The sequence below is a fragment of the Elephas maximus genome, chromosome 10, assembly GCF_024166365.1.
Source record: "Elephas maximus indicus isolate mEleMax1 chromosome 10, mEleMax1 primary haplotype, whole genome shotgun sequence".
Taxonomy (NCBI): domain Eukaryota; kingdom Metazoa; phylum Chordata; class Mammalia; order Proboscidea; family Elephantidae; genus Elephas; species Elephas maximus.
The window spans coordinates 23,102,644-23,124,056 of NC_064828.1; the positions used below are offsets into that span (position 1 = coordinate 23,102,644).

Genomic DNA, 21,413 nt, shown 5'->3' on the forward strand with positions numbered 1-21,413 from the left:
CTTCAGCTTCAGCGGAACTGCCTTTTTCTTTGATAAGATGGGCTCGTTTTGAAGTCCACACCTCATGTTTAAAATCCGTATGCCTGTGTGAGCCTGGGGTGGTTTTGCACATGTGATAACACTTAGCTTTGCTAATGTTACACAAACCCTGGTGTTCTTTTCATTCTTGCTTTGGACAGTAGTTTTATCATACTGACTTAGGTCATCTTAGAAAGCTTGAGCTTCTTCCCCATGCCTGGACTACAAATAGTTACTTTTCCAAAAAAAAAAAATTTGTTGCAAAAATGTAAACATATTGATTAAAGTTTCATAGAGAATGCACAGCGATTGGGGAGACTGAACGTTCTCCAGCACGTAATATGTAGTTGGTTATAGTCTTAAGGTAAATGTTTTGATGAGAGATTTTGCTGAATTTCTTTTAAAAAATAAATGTTTGTGGAGGGTAAGGGCAGAGACGGGGTCATAATAATGGATTTCAGCTGTATTTTTAGGAATATGCTTTAATCCTAAATTGTAAGACATTTGAATTTGTGGAATATCTCTGTTTTAAGACCTTTGCTTTCCTTGTAAAAAAGAAAAGCTTTTGGAATTCAAGAAACCCTGGGAGAAGAGAAACCATTCGGTTTATTAGACTTGTCCTTTGATCATGTAACTTATTTTTAATAGCCACCAGAGTTTAAATTATGTATTTGGGGAGAGAATTGAATGAACTAACGAAAACACCAATGTATTTCCATTTAATGAAAGTTTAATAAAAGCACCAATTTGGATATTCTGGTGAAGTAAAGTTAACATGTTGTTAGGTGCCATTGAGTCAATTGCCACTCATAGCAACCCTGTGTGCAATAGAACAAAACACTGCCAAGTCCTGCACCATCCTCACAGTTGTTATGTTTGAGCCCATTGTTGCAGCCACTGTGTCAGTCATCTCGTTGAGGTCCTTCCTCTTTTCCACTAACACAGTTAATATGGTGCCAGAGAAGCCATGATCTCTGCTGGCATTTTAATCCTTACTTGAGTAAAAACTGTGACCCTCTGGTTACCACTGTGTGGTGTTAGAAGGATCTGGAATGATGAAGTGGCATCGATGGAGAGGGAACAGGAATAAGAACAAGAAGATTGAGGAGACCAGTGGGGTAAAGGCAGGACTAGAGTGACCACCTGCAAAGTAAGAAGGGGAAAGCTGAAGGCAGAATGCTTCTGTTACTACCAGGTGTCTCCTCCTGTTCCTAACGCTCACACTTGTACTGCGGTGGGAGGTGCGGAAGGGGCTGAGCCTTGTTTCTGAGTGTGTGTGGATGTTGCTCTGGGGTGAGGGAAGAAAGTGCTTGACCAGTCAGGGGCTGGACATTCTGGCCTCGGTTCTGCCATCTCCAGGCCCCCATTTCCTCATGTGCAAAATGTGGGCTCTGAACTAAATTAGTTTCCTAAATATTTGTCCCAGGATCCACTAGTGTCTGCCCACATTGAAGAATTCACAAGTCTGCAGGAAAATGAGGAAAGCAAGGACAATGTAGGAATTCTTTCATAAGCTAATTTATAAATTGAAAAGGCTGCCTGTTTTTATTTTGGGGGGTTATGTCCTTCTTTGTGTTTTTTATAGTGTAAGGTTATAAATTAGTTTGTTATTATTTTTTGAGATTATAATAATGGTTGGTGACAGCTGTTTATTGTCCTGAATGCCCTTTCTGGGCAAAATGTAAAATTGGCAACTATGTTGGTTGTCAGTTTTGTTTCTTTTGTAGAAATTGTACTGACTCTTAAAATTGTTTGTCCGTAAGGAGTATTCTTGTGTACAGCTGTTGAGTTCCATGTTCTAAGTAACTTTACTAAACATCAGATATGTTGCTTAAATTTTTTTTTCTTTTTAATAAAAGCAGGATAGGCAAGTACAACCTTGTTGGTTGTAATTATTTACCTCCTTCTTTAGAAATAACTGGAGCCCTGGTGGTGCAGTGGATAAGAGCACAGCTGCTAACCTAAAGGTCAGCAGTTCGACTCCACCAGCCACTCCTTGGAAACCCTATGGGGCAGTCCTCTCTGTCTGATAGGGTCTCTATGAGTTGGAATCGATTTGAGAGCAGTGGGTTTGGTTTTGATTTTTTGTAGATAACTATAGGCCTGATCTCTGTGATGGTGGAGAGAGGGGCGCTATCTGAGTTTATGGGCATCAGTTGTACCTCCTTTTGTTCATGTTATAGAGAGAAGCGTGTATTGGAGCCAGCAGATAATAGGAGTCACCTGCCGCCATCTCCTGACTGAAGTGCAGTGGGGGCTGGGCTCCCCCAGCCCTGTTCCTCTGCTGCTCAGCTGCTTTTATAATGTAAAGGGCAGTGGGCAGGAGAACTGGGATGTTATTTCAAGCTTGTTCAGTGAAAATGAGGCAGGCACCACTAAGGCTTCTTCTGAAGAATAGCCTCTCGGAATTTGCTTTGGGAGGTGCTTTCCCTTGGCCAGCTCCCCGAATCCTGCTCTCTGTGTCGGGGTGGGGCCCGAGCTGGACATCCAGGGCAGGACCATTCCTGAAAACACTCCCTTTCATGTCTTTGATGAGATTTTAGAAAGGTAAGTTGAATGCATTACTTTTTTTTTTTTTTTTTGCTATGTATATACCTTTAAATAGTTGTTTATTTCCTAAAGTTTGAGACTTGGTTTGGGAAATTTTTGGAATTATTGGTAGGATGCAAAAATCTCCAGATTTTATCAATGAATACAGATAACTGAATTGTAGTTACAGGAACATCTTTAGTCAATCCAAGCCGAGAGCTATGGTCCTGATTTTCTCGATCATAACCTTCCCCTCTGTGCTGCTAGCTCAGGACACAGCCCCAGAGGACAAGGAGGCGTATTATTACCCATGATACTTTACCCAATGCTCTACCCCCATGGTGATTTTCCCAGGCCTCTTTGATAAAGGGACTGTTTGCCATCCCTAATCCAATGCTGGGGTTTCTACAAATTTGAATAATAATGACCTGAGATAGTGTGATATCCCAGAGTCATATTCTCTCTTTCAGCCTTCAGATGGGTTCGATAACATGTCCCTACACCAACATAATCTAGAGATTTCCAATAATGGGGGAAATGGAGGGTGAGTATTTAACAAAATGCTAGCATTTGAGAACCCCTTAGGTTCATAAATAGTGTGGTGGACCCCAGTTCTACGCCTGCACCTTTTTTTTTACCCCATTCTGGCCACGCTTAACCTCTGAGTGATGCTAAGGGCCTGGGGAACAGCCTAAACAGCAGGAACCCCAATTCTCTGACCCCAGGCAATTGATCTGGGTCACCAGGAAAATGAACAACTTCCGTTTCCCAGTTCAGTGTTCCTCCCGAGTGGGTGAAACAACACAGATAGACAGATCTATGATGTATTAGTGACACTGATTTCAAAGTCAGCGGGAGGAACAATACGTCTGCAGTATCCCAGGTGCTGTCAAGAATACAGCCTTACATTAACCTGTTACTACGGGCCTCCAATTCCTCCTCTGATAACCTCATTCTTTTCCTATGGCATAGATCCGTTTGGAACTCCCTACTGTATCTCCCCCAAGTAGAGCTACCTAAGCCATGATTGTGCACCTTTAACACTATTTACTTCATTTGCAACTTTTTATTAGATTTTATTTAATCAGGTTGTGTTACCGGGGCAACCCTTGTTGTAACCCTGGTCCTAATAGGTTCGTTCCCACTGGGTTCTTGTTTCACCGACTTTTTTGTGCTTATACGGATGCAAAATATTCATCAGTTCTACCAGTCCTTTTAGCCCATTTGTATGTCTGCCCATAAGGACTCATTAACTTGTGTGCTTTTTCCAAGTAATGCTAACCTACTTCATTTTAATTCTCCTAAGTAACCTTGGTATTTTTTTTTCTTTTCGTATACCGAGTAGGTATCACTCAACATCTCCCACATTGGAACTTGTTTTCCCAAGCTGACCTCCCTAGGGAAAAAAGGACTCTATTTGTCTTTATCCTTCTTGTTTCATTTCCTTTTCCCCTATGGTAATTTGCTACTAAAATATAATTCTAACAGAAGAAAAAATCGCTTCTACTATTTTAATTTCTTGTGTTAAACTACATGAAAAAATCAATTGCCACAGTCCCTTCTTCTGAAGAGTGATATCTCAATTTCGATGTTAAAAATGTACCAGAATAATCTCGATATTTCCATATCCTACATTTCCCCATGTTCCATTGAATAAGGCGTCTTTAATTTATCCTTAAGCTCTAGCTCAAACACGAAGCATAGCCAACCCAGAAGATCCTGCTTTTAACATATAGATATACCTATGTATCCCTCCAAACCAAGAGGTTTCCATACCTACTAGATTTGCTGTATTTATTTCACTTGACCTGGAGAAGAAAATCTTAGGGTAATTCCAACGTTTCTCTACAGATTCCAGTGGATTCCAGAGAGGGAGGATTCTAAGCTAAGCTTCCCACCCCTCTGAAACTTTGCTATACTTTTTCCAGGCTAGGCCCAACTGGCTCCAGACAATTCAGTATGAAACCCACGAGGCCTCACACAGCGCTCTTTCTATCCCAAGTGGAATGTCTGCAGTTTTTCAGACTGTCAGAAAAAAAGACTGGTCACCGTGGTAGTTCACCAGTAAAGGGCAGCCTGGGTCAGCATTTTAACAAAATAGGCGGCAAGAGCCAATTACATTACCCAGTGTTCTCCCACCTTCTAAACTGTCTTTCTAATTTATGTCCTTATTTTATAATCTAGTCATTGAAAAATAACATCTATATAGGACACATGTAATTTGAACTAATAATCGCTACTTAAACACTATGTCGGAAACTCGAGTGTGTTATAATGACCTTTTCGCTCGCTGTGCTATCCATTCAGGTTTTAATACATCCTAGATTCATGTCTCTCTTGAAATCATCAACATGTCCTAAAATTGTTGTCATTTTCTCTTTGGGTCAGATTTTTACTGCTTGGTCAGAGGGAGCACGTGTTATCCTTTTTAGAACTGCCAGAGACACCTTTGAGAGCAGTCTTGCTTCTTTACAAGAGTGAGGCAGCCTAGTCCCATTGTAACTTTTCTGTCCCGAGACATGAAATTGGGCAACTCTTTAAATATCCCTGGTTTTGTTGCCATGAAGAGTAATAATAAAGACCAAACTTGGTGTTCAGGATGCATATTACAGAGTTCCGTGTAACCATAGGAAGGAGATAGTAGTAAGATACCAGAAAAGAAGTTATTTAAATCATCTTAAAAGTTACTTAAATCATCTTAGTAGTAAAGTGAGAATTTATTTTGTTTTGTAAAGGGCATGAATTTAAGGTTCACAGTGATAACTCCAGTACTTCTACCCTCACTGTTGTTTGTTTTCCTGTTTTACTTTAATATTAGACTTTACTATTTTTCTCTCTTTGAGCTAACAGAGTTCCCATGGTCCACGACTGTATTAGTCTATGTTTAATCAAACATTATGAGACTATGTTTCTCAAAAAAAAAAAAAACTTTCTCCATTTACTTTAAAAGCACATGTAGAACGCCTACTATGTGTCATTTCTGTCTTCAGGCATAGTTTTTAGTACATCAAGGGAGATCTTTCTTAATTCTTCAAGTTGCATTAATAGCTGTAGATGCATATTGATTACTGGACAGTAATGCATTGACCAGTCATTTGTATAGCCTGGCACCTGACCTGACTCAAGTCAGTCGATCCATCTCTCCGACTCTCCCTCTCACTGTGGACTGTCACAAATTGCTTCACTTAAATAACGTATTTGCTTCTTCGGGATTCTAAAGATCATTCACAGTCAGTCGTGATCACTCTCAGTATAAAGAGCAGAGGTCAGCTGCAACGTTCTTTTCGATACCAAGTCATCTCATTGCATTAATGGCAACTACCAACCCCACTGGGGAATGATTGATGTATACTTTCCTCCATCCATTGAAGGAGGCAAATGTCAGCACAACTGAGATTTTAGGAGTTTGTTTGTTTGTTTGTTTGCTTGCTTTCCAACTTGTGAACCAGACTTGATATATTTGAGCCAGCCCTCTTTTCCTCCTCTCACAATAGCAGATGCTGGTTTTGATATGTATCCTTCCCTTGCCCACAAAGCCTGCCATGGTTTCTTCCAGCTCAGGGGAAGTGAGCTTTTACCATCAGTCCCAGTAGGCTATCCTCCCCCATCAGGGTGATGAATTTGCTCCTCACACAATGGGGAGAAAATAGATCAGAGGTGCTTGCTTTCCCTATCCAGGTCCTGACTTGCATTCACAGATCAGCAGAGAAGACTTTTTTCCTTTGAACTTTCTATTTTTCTGTTTGACAAAAGTGCTTTTTAAAAATAAAAAGCAGTGTGTGGGAGGAACACTTGGACCGAAACCAGACTTCTGAAAGGTGGGCTTTTGAAAGCAGCCATGTGAATAGTGTCCCCCAAGTGTTCAAGGATTCAGAGCACTCTGAAAGAAACTAACCCTCCAGACATGGAAGGAAAAGTAGAACACAGTAAATAGGAATGCAGAATACATTAACGTACTCTCAAGGTCTGGGGACCTGCAAGGCATAGAGGGCATCGTAAAAGTTAAGATCAGAGATACTGGCAGCTTCAAGGAGGGCTGACCAAGTACTAAGAGAAGAAATAATGAAAGTCCCTTTCTTCCTGACCCAACGTGTTCTTGGCATGAACTCAATCTCTTCCCAGGCCCTGTAGAGTCCGGAAAGGTGTAGCAGGAGCTTCAGATTGCATGTAAAACAGGTAGAGGAAGGGTCCAGCTGACTTGCCATGTTGTGAGGATAGATAAATCCAAGGTTGATCTTGGTGGGCCTAGAACCCTTTCTCTGTTGAATTTGACTGGCCTAGAGTCCTCACTGCACACAGATCTTGCAGGAGGAATTCAGTCATATCTTTCCTTCTGTCACATGTGTTGGAGCAGAGCTGAGAGATGGAGAGGCATAGCAAGTAGGACATTAGTCTTAAAGATATTGAGGAAAAGGGAAAGGAGCATCTGAGGACAGAGAAGTATTTCTTGACAGCAAGCATCACACCAATTATTTGAACGGAGGGCTCAGTACAGCTGGAACAATCCTGGAGGGGTGGCTCTCAAGCCTGGCTATGTATCAGAATTACCTGGAAGCCCAGGCCCAACCACAGTCTCACCGAATCAGAATCTTAGGGAAAGGGCCCCAGTCTTCTGTGCTGTGTTTTTTGGTGGTGGTGGCGGTTGTGGTGGTGTTGGTGGTTGGTTTTCATTTTTAAAGCTTCACCAGTAATTCTCGTGTTTAGCTAGGGTTGAGGGCCACATCTCTGGGCTGAATCCATGAGAGAGTCAGAAGAACCATGCCATTGCCCTCAGAGAAGCTTATGGCCCAAAGACAGGTGGGAAATATTAGGAATACCTGTTACTCTATATATGCACAGGCCATTGTACACAGAACCTTTAGGATCAGCTTCTCTACCCACAGCTACTTCATAGACTTCAAGACAAAACCAGGCTGTTTGAATTTTCTGCTTGGAAATATAGACTTGGCCCCAGGCTTATTATGTAGGTGTCAAGAGAACAGGATGAGTCAGTTTCCATTCAGAAAGACCATAATTGGGTCTAGTATAAGGGGGATGAAGGAAACAGAAAGTTTGTGTTGGTATAGGACATCTAGTAGGAAAAAAAAAAATAGGCTTAAGATTTACAGGAGAGAGAAAGGAGAATCAGACAACAAAATATAATACACTCATTCTCCAGCTTTATAGCCCACATGGGTATAGGTGATTGCACACAGTAGGACTCAACAGGGGTTCGATGATAAAAATTTCTACTGTCTGCAAATGCCCAAGATGAGTAGTAGTTTTTTTCCCCCTAGAGAAATAGTAGATTAGAGACAGCATTCAATTTTTCATGCCAAGGCAATCTGACCTACAAACGTTAAATTCTTTGTAGGAACTATTCATTATATGCTACACTGGGTGAACAGAGATATTGGTCGAAGTGCTTGATCTTGATACTACGTGGCCTTGTCCACCATTTCTTCAGAAGGCTTGATGAATGATGAGGGGTACAGATGGTTCAAATAAAAACTAAAGCAGTGACTAGAAAACAATTTTGGCTGAGGGGGTCCTTTTATATAAAAAATGAACTTGGCAATGACAGATTCTTAAAAATCTTTCTGTTAGCTATAGGAGAAATGGGGAAAAGTTAATTCAGAAAAAAAAAATCACCTGACTGCTTTGCAAAGTATACTTGCCATTAATCTAAATGTCATTAATATACTGAAAAATATCTCCTGCCAGTTTGTTATTTTAAAAGACACCATAGTAAGAAATATGTGTTAGAGCTGCCATTTTGACTCTCTGGTTGCCCTGTGGTCTCTGTGCCCAGAGAAGGCCACAGATGTGTCCAGGATGAACCCATGCCAAATCTGGAGATATCCCAAAAGCCACCATTCTTCCCTCCATGGAGAATGCTCATCCTTCTGCATCAGGGTCCGTGTTTGTAAAATCCCAAGACTAGTGGGAAACTCAAAAAGTCATTTAGCTTGTTCCCCAACTTTGTGGATTGGGGCAGATTGCAGGGAAGATGGTTGTACAAATTTAAATAGGTTCCCATGGGTCAGAAACTTTTTTTTTTTTTTTTTTAATGTGCATGGCAGGAGATTCCTCAGCCACCCTCAGCCATGCCCTCAGGGTTTAAGCCTGCAGCATCACCAAGGGCTCTTTCTTCCCCTGCTCTAAGTGACCTCAGGGAAGATTCAACTCGAGCTCACCACGGCAGCTCCTCTGTGGTCTCAGGTCCCCTGAGCCATCTCTTAGATTTTATTTACCATGTGGGCCAAATCTGTGCAAGAAAGAAGCCAGGCAAGTCGTTTCCTGGAACAGAATTCCTCATTGCTGTACAGGCTTTTACTGCAAAGATGCTCATGACTCAGAATTTAAAGTTTCTCAAATTAGGCTCTGGCATTTTACCCTTTTGTCCTGGGATATTTCCATGTGGTTGTGAAATTAATGACATGAACAAAAAGGAGATTGTGAGAACCTTCTCTCTCAGGAAAAAAATAATTCTAGGTGCTTCTGAGAGGGAAGGTTGACTGGATTCAATAAATTATAAATTGTGGGAATGATAAATTTGACAATTTGGTGGTGGGTGGTGGGGGATGGCTTGCTTGGGTTTGTGTGTGTTTCCTGCTTAGTCACAAAGTTTACATGCTTCAACAACAAAAGAAAGGAGAATAGCCTGTCTTTGATATTGCTGTTGGAGCTTTCCTTCTTCCTCCCTGTGATATGAGGAGATAGGGCAGTGCTGTGGAGGTGTGAGGTGGGGCTCCCTGGAGTCACAGTCACCCAGGTGACCTTGCTACAGGAACATAGCAGCAGATGGAGCAGGAATCCTGTAGGCCCTTCTGCCAGCCAGATTCAGCCACTGTTTCTTAGGGGGCAGGGAGGTGGTATCCAATTAAACCTCATTGTCTCGGACATTTGGGCCTGTCTTTTTATTAAGTCACCAGGAGACACTTCCCTGACCATTGAACTTGGAGATGTAGGGCTGCAGGATACCACACCTTACTGCTCTTTTCTGAACTTCATTAAAATTGTATTGCATGATTTTGGTTTTTAACAGTATCCGAAGAGGCCTATAAAAAATACCAAGAACATGGCCTCCTTTCAAGTTCATTTATCTTAAGGGCCTGCACTGTCCTAGTTGAGTTGCCCCAGATGCACTGAAGGATTTCTTGGAGGAGAAACCTCTTCAGGGGGTGTTGCCAAGAAGTTGTGGCTTTCTTAGCTGATGGCTCAGGTGCCTCTTTCTATTGGTTTTGGATCCATATTGACCATACCGTTACGATCAAGGTGTCAGATTAAAGGAATGATACCTCATGTTTGTGGTGGTGGTGGTGTTCAGTGCCGTTGAGTTAGTTCCGACTCATGGCAACCCCATGTACAACAGAACCAAACACTGTCTGGCCCTGCACCATCCTCACATTCGTTATGCTCCGGCCCATTGTTGCAGCCACTGTGTCAATCCATCTTGTTGATAGTCTTCCTCTTTTTCACTGTTTGTGTAGTGTTTTTATATTCCAGGGTTGGGCGCCATAGGATATAAGAGATATCTTTGTTCAGCTCAGGAAAAGCAAACTTGGGCACATCTGAAGAGTAGAGTGCCTGATTAAGAAACACGTGAAGTGTCCTGCGTTGGGCTCTTCAGGGTTTCCCACACAGTAAGGGAATTCGGATGACTGTAGTGTGCTTATGGAATTCCTATTTTCTCATCCCCTGGCTTTGACCCCAAGTCAGTCTAATCTGTGCATGTGTCTTCCCCACCCCCGGACGTCACGTCTAAATTCCAATACACTGCACCAATGTCCATCATTAAAGAGGAAACACTGTCCCTGTTCCCAGGAGTTTACAATCTGAGACCTGTTTGGAAAATTCCCCATAGTTCTTTAGATGTCATTTTGAGCTGGAATGATATTGACCAGTTCTTTCTGTCCACCCTTTCTAGAAAAGAAGGATGCTTGAGCAGGGCCTTGGGGGTTTGACCAAGGGGGGTGATCAGCTGGTCTGTAGCAGTAGGGGAAGGTGAACCTCGAATCTGATGGCTGAGTGAGGCAGCCTTGAGAAGCATGAAGCAGTTCAGAATCCAGATCTCCAGGAGCTAGAACAGGCTCCAAAGTGAAAGGTCCACAAGGGGCAGTCTGAAGAGCCAGTGGGTTTGAGATCCAAGCAGGAGTAAATCTCAGTGGCAAGAGATTTTTCCTATGGAGTCTGGAGCTGAGCCTGAGGGAGCTATGAGGAACTCAGAGACGTCTTGAATAAAGGCTGCCTCTCCCTCTGGTTTCCCTCTGACAATAGGGTAGGGCTGGGTTCTGGCATCAGTGCCTGAAAGCAGCCATTCTAGATCTGCATATTTAGGTCTTTCAAGGTCTTTTGTTTTGTTTCCCCCATTATCATGTTCTTATTACGATGATATGCATAACTTTTTTGCTCCTCTTGGATTATGTCCGGAAGTAGAATTACTACAACAAAGGTTATAGACTTCGTTACAGCTCTTTTTATATATTACCATGTAGCTTTCCAAACGTGTTGTCCTCAGCGCCACCTCGTACGTGATTGCGCCAGCTAAATCGCAAGTCTAACAGCATTAAGCTTTTTCCCCATTTTTGCGAATTTAGTGGATGGAAAATGATATATCAAAGCTGCTTTAGTTGTCATTCTTTTCATTACTAGGAAAGATAAAAAAAAAATTTTTTTCCATGTGTTTTAATTTAACTCCCGATATGAATCACTTCTTCATATCCTTTGCCTATTTCTTTGAGTCTTGGTGTATTTTTTTTCAATACATTTCAATAAGATATGAACATTTTTGTCATCATGTTAAATACAAAATATTTCTGCCATCTAGTAGATGTTGGATGATTCCATTGTTCTGAAGTTCAGTAGTCTTGGGGTACACTCATATCTGTCTTTTATTTCCTTTGAGTGCATCTATTGCTTCAAAGCATGGATAAGTGTTAGGTCTATAAAGGGATATAGACTATTTTATTACGTGTTAGTTCTAGAATTTAATTTTTTAAATGAAATATTTAACTCTCTTATCCATCCAGAGTCTATCTTTTATGTTTCTTGTGGATCTAACTGAATGTTTGTCTGATTTCTATGTAGATATCACAAACGTTTCCTTAATAATCCTGGCTTCCTCCATTGTACTAAACATACTCTTTATCAGATAGCACATTTATATATTTTTATATAGTTGGATCTGTTTATGGACTGGCTGTGTTGTGATACATTCTTCTTTTCAAACCCATACCAGTGTGAATTAATTAATTTACTAAAATTTGGCCCCTTTTCAAAATAAAGTTTTTTATGTTTTTGTTTTCAGATAATTTTATAACAATTTCATTGAATTCCAAAATAATCCCATTAGAATTTTAACTAAAACAACACTAAATCTGTAAGTTAAATTTAGGAGAATAAGCATTTGCAAATATTAGTATCCTTATTTGGTCACAGAGTATACCTTTCTGGTTCATCAAATCAAATTATATGTTATAAAATAAGGTTTTGTGGTTTCATTTTGAAGGGTTTCATTCATCTAAGTAAATTCCTAAACATTGTTTTATAGCTAGTGTTGTTTGCTTTTGTTTATGTCTGCTGTTAGGTATTATTGTTTTTTTGGGTTGTTTTTTTGCTTATAAGTTATCTTAATTATTTAGTTGTCACCTGTGTCAAAGGAAATGCAAGCCTCCTGGAGCATGTAAAGGGGTCTCCAGCATGTACAGTAAATATTGTTCTATAACTTTCTAGAAAGGCCTCTTTCTTTCTTTGATAACCAAAGAGTGGACTAGAAGTAGGGTATGAAAGAAAGGGCAGAATTAAAGTACACATATCCACATCCAGAAAGTGACTCAATTTCATGCCCTGAAAGCCCTCCCAGGAAGGTGACCCCTGCAACTCTAGTGGGTTATGTTAGGTCCAGCAAGGGGACTTCCTGGGGACTTGGAAGACTTCCTAGAGCCTGGGAACCCCCAAAGTGGAATTTGAGGTTCTAGCCTACGAAAGAAGATGGCTTAGAGCTCTAACAGTCTTAATATACTTATATATGGCTGGGTAGAAGTAGAGGGTCACCCCCCACCCACCTCAGTTGCTGTATCCATTTATCTTACTGGGAGGCAGTGTTGTCTGGGACACCATCAAAGGAAATGTCAGTGATGGAAATTAATTTTGAACTTATAGGCAAGATAATTGAATTAATGATCTAGTGGACATTTATCCTCTGGACGTGACAGCAGGGCCTTTTGCCAGGTTTGCCTGCCCCACCCCATCCTGTGATGTGGTTCTGAATCTTCTCCTCCTGCCAGTGGTGATAGCCAAGGTCACTTGGAGCAAGGGCAGGGCTGCCATTTCAATGAAGTCTCACAAATGCTAAGTCTGGATCCCCTCATGTGCAGACCCACATTCTCATCTGTGTAGCGTATCGTACCTTGCCTGGAATGTTCTTCCAGTATTAACACCAAATAATGGAAATAGAGTTTGTAGTTAGACCTGAGTTCAAATCCAAGCTCACCATTTACAAGCCAATCATGGAAAAGTATCTTAAATTCTCTATGCCTCTCTTTTCCCATCTGTAAAATGGAGGCAAGGTGACAACCTCATTCATTCATTCAGGAAATATTTAATGAGTGCCTCCTATGTGCCAGGTATTGATAAAAGTTATGTTTATACGGCAGATAGCACAACAAAGGCCCTGTTTTCATGGAGAAGATATTCTAGAGGGGTAGATATGTATAAAAAATAACACATGAATTCATATAAGCTAATAATTTAATGTCCTGAAAAATAATAAAGCAGGCAAATGTGATAGAGTAAGGGCAGTTGTTCTTTAGAGGGGCTGAATGGGGAAGGCTTCTGAGATTTTTAAACTCAGAAATGAATAAAGAATGGGAATGAGCCATGAGAGTATTAGAAGAAGAGCATTCCAGGCAGGAGGAAACACGTGCAAAGGCCCCGCGGTAGGAGCATGTTTATCTGAAGAATAAAAGACTAGAAGAAGACTGCTGGAGCAGGAGTGATAGAGTGGTACTGGTAGGTGATGAAGTCAGAGAGGTAGAAGGTAACCAGGTCATACTGCCATCGAGTCGATTCCGACTCATAGCAACCCTATAGGACAGAGTAGAACTGCCCCATAGGATTTCCAAGAAGCAGCTGGTGCATTTAAACTGCCAGCCTTTTGGTTAACAGGTGAGTTCTTAACCACTGCACCACCAGCGCTCTGGTCATATAGGGTAGGGGTTGGCAAATATTTTTCTGTTGGTATTGTCAATAAGGGATATGAGGGCCAGAAAGATGCTTCTCAAAGGCTCAGAGAATGAGAGCAGCACAGACTTGTCAGTGCCACTTTTTGGGTTCAACTCTGTAATTCTTATGATTACTCACATAACCATTACTCACAAAAGCCATTGCCATTGAATCAGTCCGACTTATAGCAACCCTATGGGACAGAGTAGAACTGCCCCCATATGGTTTCCAAGGAGTGGCTGGTGAATTCGAAGTGCCGACCTTTTGGTCAGCAGCTAAGCTCTTAACCACTGTACCACCAGGGTTCCTGCATTAGGTGATAAGCACAAAGAATTGGAGTAATGTGTGGCTGATGGTTAAGAATACCAAAAAAACCAAACTCATTGCTGTCGAGTCAATTCCAACTCATAGTGACCCTATAGAACAGAGAAGAACTGCCCCTCATGGTTTTCAAGGAGCGCCTGGTGGATTTACACTGCCGAACTTTTGATTAGCAGCCATAGCTCTTAACCACTAAGCCACCAGGGTTTCCACAGTTAAGAGTAGGAAATATAATTTCGTTAGTTGTTCAACCTGAGACATCCAACTAGTTTGGGACTATACACCCACAACATCCATAAACATCAGCATAATACCAAACATCAGCATCCAGCAGCCATCAATTAAAAAGTCTAAAATCAAAAAACCCATTGCCATCGAGTCAATTCTGACTCATAGCGACCCTATAGGACAGAGAATAAGTGCCCCATAGGGTTTTCAAGGAGTGGCTGGTGGATTCAAACTGCCAACCTTTTGGTTAGCAGCCTAGCTCTGAACCACTGAGCCACCAGGGCTCCAATTAAAGAATAGACTTGCAATAATACAAGTTCATGAGGAAAATTTCAGTTAGACTGACAAGATGTGAAAATTTAGCATGACTAATTTTAACGTAAGCTGTTGACATACATTTGTAAATATAGAAACTGAAGTTTATAAAAACAGTTTCAAGAAACTTGGAAATATTGTGAAGAACATTGTAATTCCTATGTAGTGGTAAAGTCTGGAGAGCCCTTAAATATCTCTAGAGCGATAGAAAAAAGAACATCCATATATATAGTTTGAACATGGTACTACATTTATCTTTTTTCTTCAGGCTCGTTGTATGACATGAAAAACTACCTCTTTGACAGAAGTGATTCTGTTAATCCAAATAAAGTTGAAATGAAATTACTCAAGGACTGATTATCCAGACCTCTGCCTTCTCTTCACACCTCCTGGTTCCCCCTCCCCTTCATGGCTCTTGTCTGTTGGGAAAGCAGGCAGGGGAGAGGAGCAGGACCTCAAACTGACTCCCTCACCCCACTGAGCTATATACCTGTGGGTACAGAAGAGGTGCCTTTGGTGTATAGAAGAAAAATATTAGAATTTCTGCTCATAATTAATTTTTATCTCAGGCCTTGGACTCTCTTTTTGTGCATGTTTGGGAAGGACTGGGGATCTGTGCTTAAATAAATTTTCCTGAAGGGGGTGTATGATCAAAGACATTTGACCTCTATCTCGGAGGACAAGTTAGCATGATGGGAAGAGACATGGGTAACAGGTTAAAATTGTTGATTCTAGAAAATTCTAGAATTCTCTCTAGATTTGTTTTTCTTGCTATCTACTCACCTCTAACTAAAATAAATTTTAGGTTCTTTTTGCTTATATCATGTACTCTTCAGTTCATTGTAGCCTCGTGTGAATCAGAGTAACCTTTTCGTGAATCAGTTATTTTCTGCTTTGAATTTTTTGTTGATACCATGCGTTTTTATTAGTGGAAGCATGCTGAATCATAGAGTGTGTCTGAATTTTTTGGTAGGTAGTATGGATTTTTTTTTTTCTTGCCCCCTCCCACAAGCCTACCCTAAATGTTTGGTGGTTCATAAGAAGTACCACTAATTATATCCCAGAGTCCCCACCAGGGTCTGTCAGTACATACATGTAACGAATGAAAATTTTCAAAATTTCAATTTTTCCTTCCCAAAATTCAGACATCTCACACAGTACTCTGTAAAAACAGTAATTTGTCGCACATGCCCGTTTCTTCGGTTTCAAACAGTCCTAAAGGCCCCTTCCTTATGGCAGCACGCACTGTCAGTAAACCTTCAGAGGAAGAAAAAATACTTGGTCCCCAGAGGTACCCGTGAGCACCAATGGGCTTAAGGGAAAAAATAAGAAACAGACAGAAGTGGTGTTATGTTGGACTATCTCTTCCTCTCATGCTTCCCTCTCCTACGGTTTGGGCTGCCACAGAGCCAGGAATAGTGGGGCTGCTTGGTGAGGCAGAGAAGACACCTACGTGGTCTCTCAACTGTGAAGGATCTATTCCTGCATAATTGCTTACCCCGTTAAAAGTCCTGGATTTCAGAGCCATCTCTTGCTGGTGAGATTTGTGTAAATAGGACCTTTGAGTGGGCAGAAGGCACAGTGCCTTGGAGGGAAAAGACCTGCAAGGCACAGAATGTTGCCATATGCCTGCCTACTGCGCTGCCTTTCTGTTGCTAGGCTGTAGTTACATCACATTTGTTTCTCTCTCTCACTCTGAACGCTTCTGAGAAGTTTCAAAGGAAGGTAAGCAGTACCTATCTCATTTACATGCTTCTCTGGTAAAGCAGCTCTGGGTTTCTGCTGGTCCTGGGCAGGGGCCCTTTCTGAGAAGTGGCTTGGCCCCACACACCCTCTCCCAGAGATGTTTTGCATGGCTGTGGTCACAAGTCTGCTCCCACCCACAGGCTGGCCACACGCTTCTAGAATGAATTTCCCGGGAGCTTTGCAGTGGGTCTTCTCCTTGTAGTGTGTCTCCCAGAATTCTTGCGCTGCTTTGCTGTCAGAGGCCACCACTGGGGCATGCTGACATTTCCTTCCTCATTCCCCACAGGCAGCACAAGGAGGTGGTCACAGGACCCTGCTGTATGGCCACGCGATTCTCCTGCGGCACTCTTTCAGCGGAATGGTAAGCCCATCCTGGGTGTTTGCATTGACCTTCGGAGGAGACGGGAAGGGTGAATGGGCCAGGGGAGGAGTACAGAAACCAGCAATTCCATGTTGATAGTCATTTGGAATAAAAATAATAATAGAACGTTTTCATCTTAGCATTTCTTTCATTTTGCTTACCTCAGTTTGTAACTATGTATTTGCTTGATGTCTGACCCACCTGCTCCATGAGGAGCACCATATCTTTTTTTTTTTTCCTCACTAAACCTAACTCCACTAAGCACAATGCCTAGACATACCAGATGCTGAATTGATGAATGATGAAATGAATCAGGGGGTAACCTATTTCTTGAGCATACAGGTATAACCGGCATAGAAGACATATCGATCAAATGAGATCTTTGTGAAATTTCTTCTCTTTTACCCAACTAAAAGAAATGCGATGATAGTCATTACTGTCAGTCCTGGCAGAATTTGGGGCAGTGGTTAAGCACTCAACTGCTAACCTAAAGGCCAGTGGTTCAAACCCACCAGCCACATCTTAGGAAAAAGATGGGGCAGTCTGCTTCCCTAAAGACTACAGCCTTGGAAACCCTATGGGGTAGTCCTACTCCATCCTATAGGGTCACTATGAGTCAGAATCGACTCGATAGCAGTGGGTTTGGTTGGTTTTGTGTTAGTTCAGAAGCAGGAGATATAGCATGCAAGGCAGCCACAGAAAGCTGATCAGGCTTAACTGATCAGAGAACTAGAACCAGAGTTAACCAGAATGGTGTGACCTCAGCGTAACTTGACAAAAATCTTCCATTTTTAAAGAAATGTAATTTGTAAAATAGAGATATTATAGATCTTTTGCAGGGAGTACTAAGAAGAATATTGTGATGTCAGTGAAGTTTAGTGAGTGACAGCTCTGTAACAACGTTCACTCCCAGTCCTAAGTATATCCTTACTTGTTATCGATGTAAGGAACATTCGTCGTCTTCCTCTAATCCTATTAAGAAAAAAAAAAAAAAAAACCTTAACTCAGGACTTTGTCTCACACCTTTACACCTGCAGCATGCTGCAAAGCTCACCTCCAAGCTTGAACTATCAAGTTGGCAGCGGGAGCAGCAGCTGCCTTTTAAATTATTTATTTATTGCAACTTTTTTTTTTTCCTGAGCTATGGTAAGAAGTTGACCTTTTCAGCCTGAACATTTGTCTGTTATCTTTTGTGGCAAAAAACAGAATAAAATGACCACATGGAAGGTTATCAAAGTAGAAGATGGGGGCGTTTAGGGAACAGGGAAACTTCTACCCTGATAATCTCTAGAATTGAGACTTAATCATTTATCTTTTGGGATCTGGTGATTACCCGTAAGGTAAATAATATCCTAATGCCTCTTTTTGCCTACCTAAACAGAATAAACAAAGCCTTAAACAACACAACACACCTCTCATGACTTTGAAAACTACAGCTAACATCATGGTAGAGACAGGAAGGCCAACATTATTTATTGTTAGATTCCCCTACCCCATACACACACACAAACTAAACATAAATTTAAAACAAACAAAAATCCTTGAGTCACAATTGACATAAACTCTATACTAGCTAGATCCTTTGAAGACCAGGTCTTGGAATAAAACCGGTGAGATGTGACTTGGTACAATGTAATAATTTGTCACCTTCCTGTTGCCGAGAGCTGGAAGTATAGCTCAGGGACTTGCCCCAAGTGCTTTCTGCTCCCCACCTCAGTCTAATGCTAAGATCCACCCTTGCATCTGCTAGTAAAGGAGTCAGGGCACCTAAGAGAGGTCATGGGACTCCCTTTCGAAGGTATTTTTTTTTAATTATTTTTAAGTTGTATATGCACGGGTATTTTTATAATTAAAAATATATATGAGAAGTTTAAAAACTCACAGAAAATTTTTAGAACAGAAAATAGGCAGGAACTTATCTAGACCCCTGCTATCCAAAGACAATTTCTGTTATCATTTGGAAATAATTCCTCCCAGTCTGGTTGCTAAGCATTTAAATTTCTGTGTACTACTAAATATCCAAATATACTATTTCATATATTATTTTTTAGCTCAATGTATTATAAACTATGTGCTGTTACACAGTCTTGATGAATATCCTCTAGGGTCATGTAACAGTAATCAAATAGAAGTACTAACACCATCTTATCTTTCTATTATTGTCGATCATTTATATTGCTTCCCATTTGAAAGTTTTCTAAAAGTATCTTTGGATTAAAGCATCTTAAATATTTCAAACTTATTTCCTTAACATATAGTCATGTAAGTTAAGTTACCGCATCCTCAGATAAGAACATTTTTGAGGTTTTAAATATAGAGGCTTTTCTGAAAGTATTTTACCAATAAGCTTTCCAGTGAGCAAGGTGAATGAGCCCTTTTCCCAGTAGTTCTGTATTGAAATTGACAACTGGAAGCCGACTACATAGCTGTGAACTCCCGAGACCAGATAGAAGACTGACTTCACTAGCATCTGCTCTTGTTTCACAGTATCTAACATGTTTGACTACATCAAGATCCCAGACAGATAAGCTTGCCTTTGATGTTGGTCTACGGGAACATGCCACAGGTAAGTCAACATTCCCAGGTCTCCTGCTCAGTAGGGTCTTGGGCTCAGGGCATTTGAGAAGAACATTGACTCTGTTATTCATCTGAGATTCCAAACCAACCTAGTCAAAAGGTCTGATAAAATTTTAAAGAATAATTAAGTAAAGAAAAAAATGTGTGATGGAAACTTGGAAACTAAGAATGAAGGAGAACTTTATACTTTAATTGCAGTCTTGCAGAGTCTTTTTAGGGTTAGGTACTGAAAGTACACAGACTAGTCATTGTTTCTGATACGTACCAGTGATAGTAAATGACTGCCAACAAATGAAAGCAACATCATAAGGACTAAGTAATGAGTGCATAGTTGCCTCATTTTATTCTACAACAGACTAGCTATTTCTAAATCAGTGTCTCTCAAACATTAGTCAGTGACATCTCCTTCCATGGTTTTTGTCATTCCAGTGTATCCCCTTTATTATCATTTTCTTTTGTATTTTTTTAAATTTACTTACTTTTGTGCTTAAATTTTTAGTTTTACATATATTAGTTCTATAAGTATAAAACTGGTATTACTTGCCAATAAAACTAAATAATGATTAAAAGAAAAACATGTCATTAAATAATTGAGGTGATACTAATTATTTAAAAAGTAGTAAAGATTTTTAAAGATACACTAACTTCACTAAAACTTTGGTAGAATAAGAAAGCTTAAAAGAGTAGTAAAAAGAAAACACAGTGTTATTTAATTGTCTTTTACCACCATTGATATATGTTATATACTTTGGGAAACACTTTTTTTTTTTTTGAGTGCAGTCAAAATATTGACAGTAAGAGGTGGGTCCTAAGGATGGTGATGACCAGGATGATATAGGTTCTTGTTAGAAACCAGAAGTGAAGAACAAAAAAAATGAAGAACAGAGGACTAAGATAACTGTCTGCAAATATTCAATGAGTTGCAGTACCAAAGAGGGCGCACACTTCCTTTGGATTATTCCAAAGACCAGTGGAGCGTGGGTGGAAGTTGAAAGGAGGCACGTTTTGCCTCAGTGAAGGAAACCACTTTGTAACGGCTGGCCCTGGGATGTAGGGCACTTTCTATGGCTGGAAATATTTGTAGACAGTCTGACCGTATGTCAAAGGTTTCACATATAGAATTTCTGCTCCATTTTAGAGTTTGTGCTATGTACTAGTCAGAATACTTGGTTGAAAACAACAGAAATTGGTCTGGGTTAAACCAACGGGTGGGGAACAGTCTAGCTTGGGTGCCATCTTTACTATCATGACATTTTCCCCCAATGAGAAGGACATTCTAATATTGGGTGCCTAAAGAAGGACAAACATACTGTTGTCATTCTACAACTCATGTCATTTCATAAGGGAAAGACCCTGACTGTCTGATTTTGCGGGTGATCTAGGAAACAATCTAGATTCTGAACCATCTGCACCTGCTGTTCTGTGTCTTGCATGATGGGATCCTAAGAGTGCCTGAGAACCCCTTTCTCTCCTCCTCTTTTAGTTTTTGGTACAAAGCAGAGCAGTGGCCCTGCCTGTGCCCATTACGTTTCTTTTTTTCTTTTTTTAAGTAAGATTATATTTGAATTTGAGGTTGTTTTGTTTTCAGCTAAAGTGTTATTCTTAAAATATAATTTCCTCTAAGGTGTTGTCAACCTTTGCAGAAAATTACAAATTGAGTGAAGTGCCACACTCTGTGTGAACATAAGTTGGCCTCTAAATATAAGCCAGCTGTCAGTCTTTGAGCATGTCTTCGGCAAACTCATATATGGCCATTCTATTTATATCAGTAAAATGACTTTTGACTTTTTGAGAGTTAGGGTGAAATTGAGAAATACCATTCTCTAGTCAAGTGTTCGAGAAATCAATTTTATTTAATTATTAGAGCCGCCAATAAAAATAATGGAAAAATAGCAGCAGAGCATATTACTCTCCCCAGCACTTCTCCCAAAATTTCTGAAATTAGCCTTGGTGTGAATTCTGCTGACCGATCAAGCAAGCACGTGAAGCAACTCAAGTTCAAGTTGGCTAATCAAGTTGACAGAAGGCAGGTGGAATAGCATTGACCAGCTCTGCATGAAAACCTAGAGTCTAAAATAATTCACTCCATCTCCTTCACCCCTAAACCATATCG

The 21,413-nt window shown here is 40.6% G+C and overlaps 1 protein-coding gene across 1 annotated transcript in view; it reads left to right on the forward strand.

Annotated features, from left to right (window-relative positions):
* Positions 1-21,413, forward strand: part of RYR3 (ryanodine receptor 3) — a 626,301-nt gene that overhangs the window by 223,771 nt on the left and 381,117 nt on the right. Inside the window, 2 exon segments of the mRNA XM_049899608.1 lie at positions 16,649-16,723; positions 19,211-19,289. Of these exon segments, the coding sequence (XP_049755565.1) occupies positions 16,649-16,723; positions 19,211-19,289 (154 nt within the window).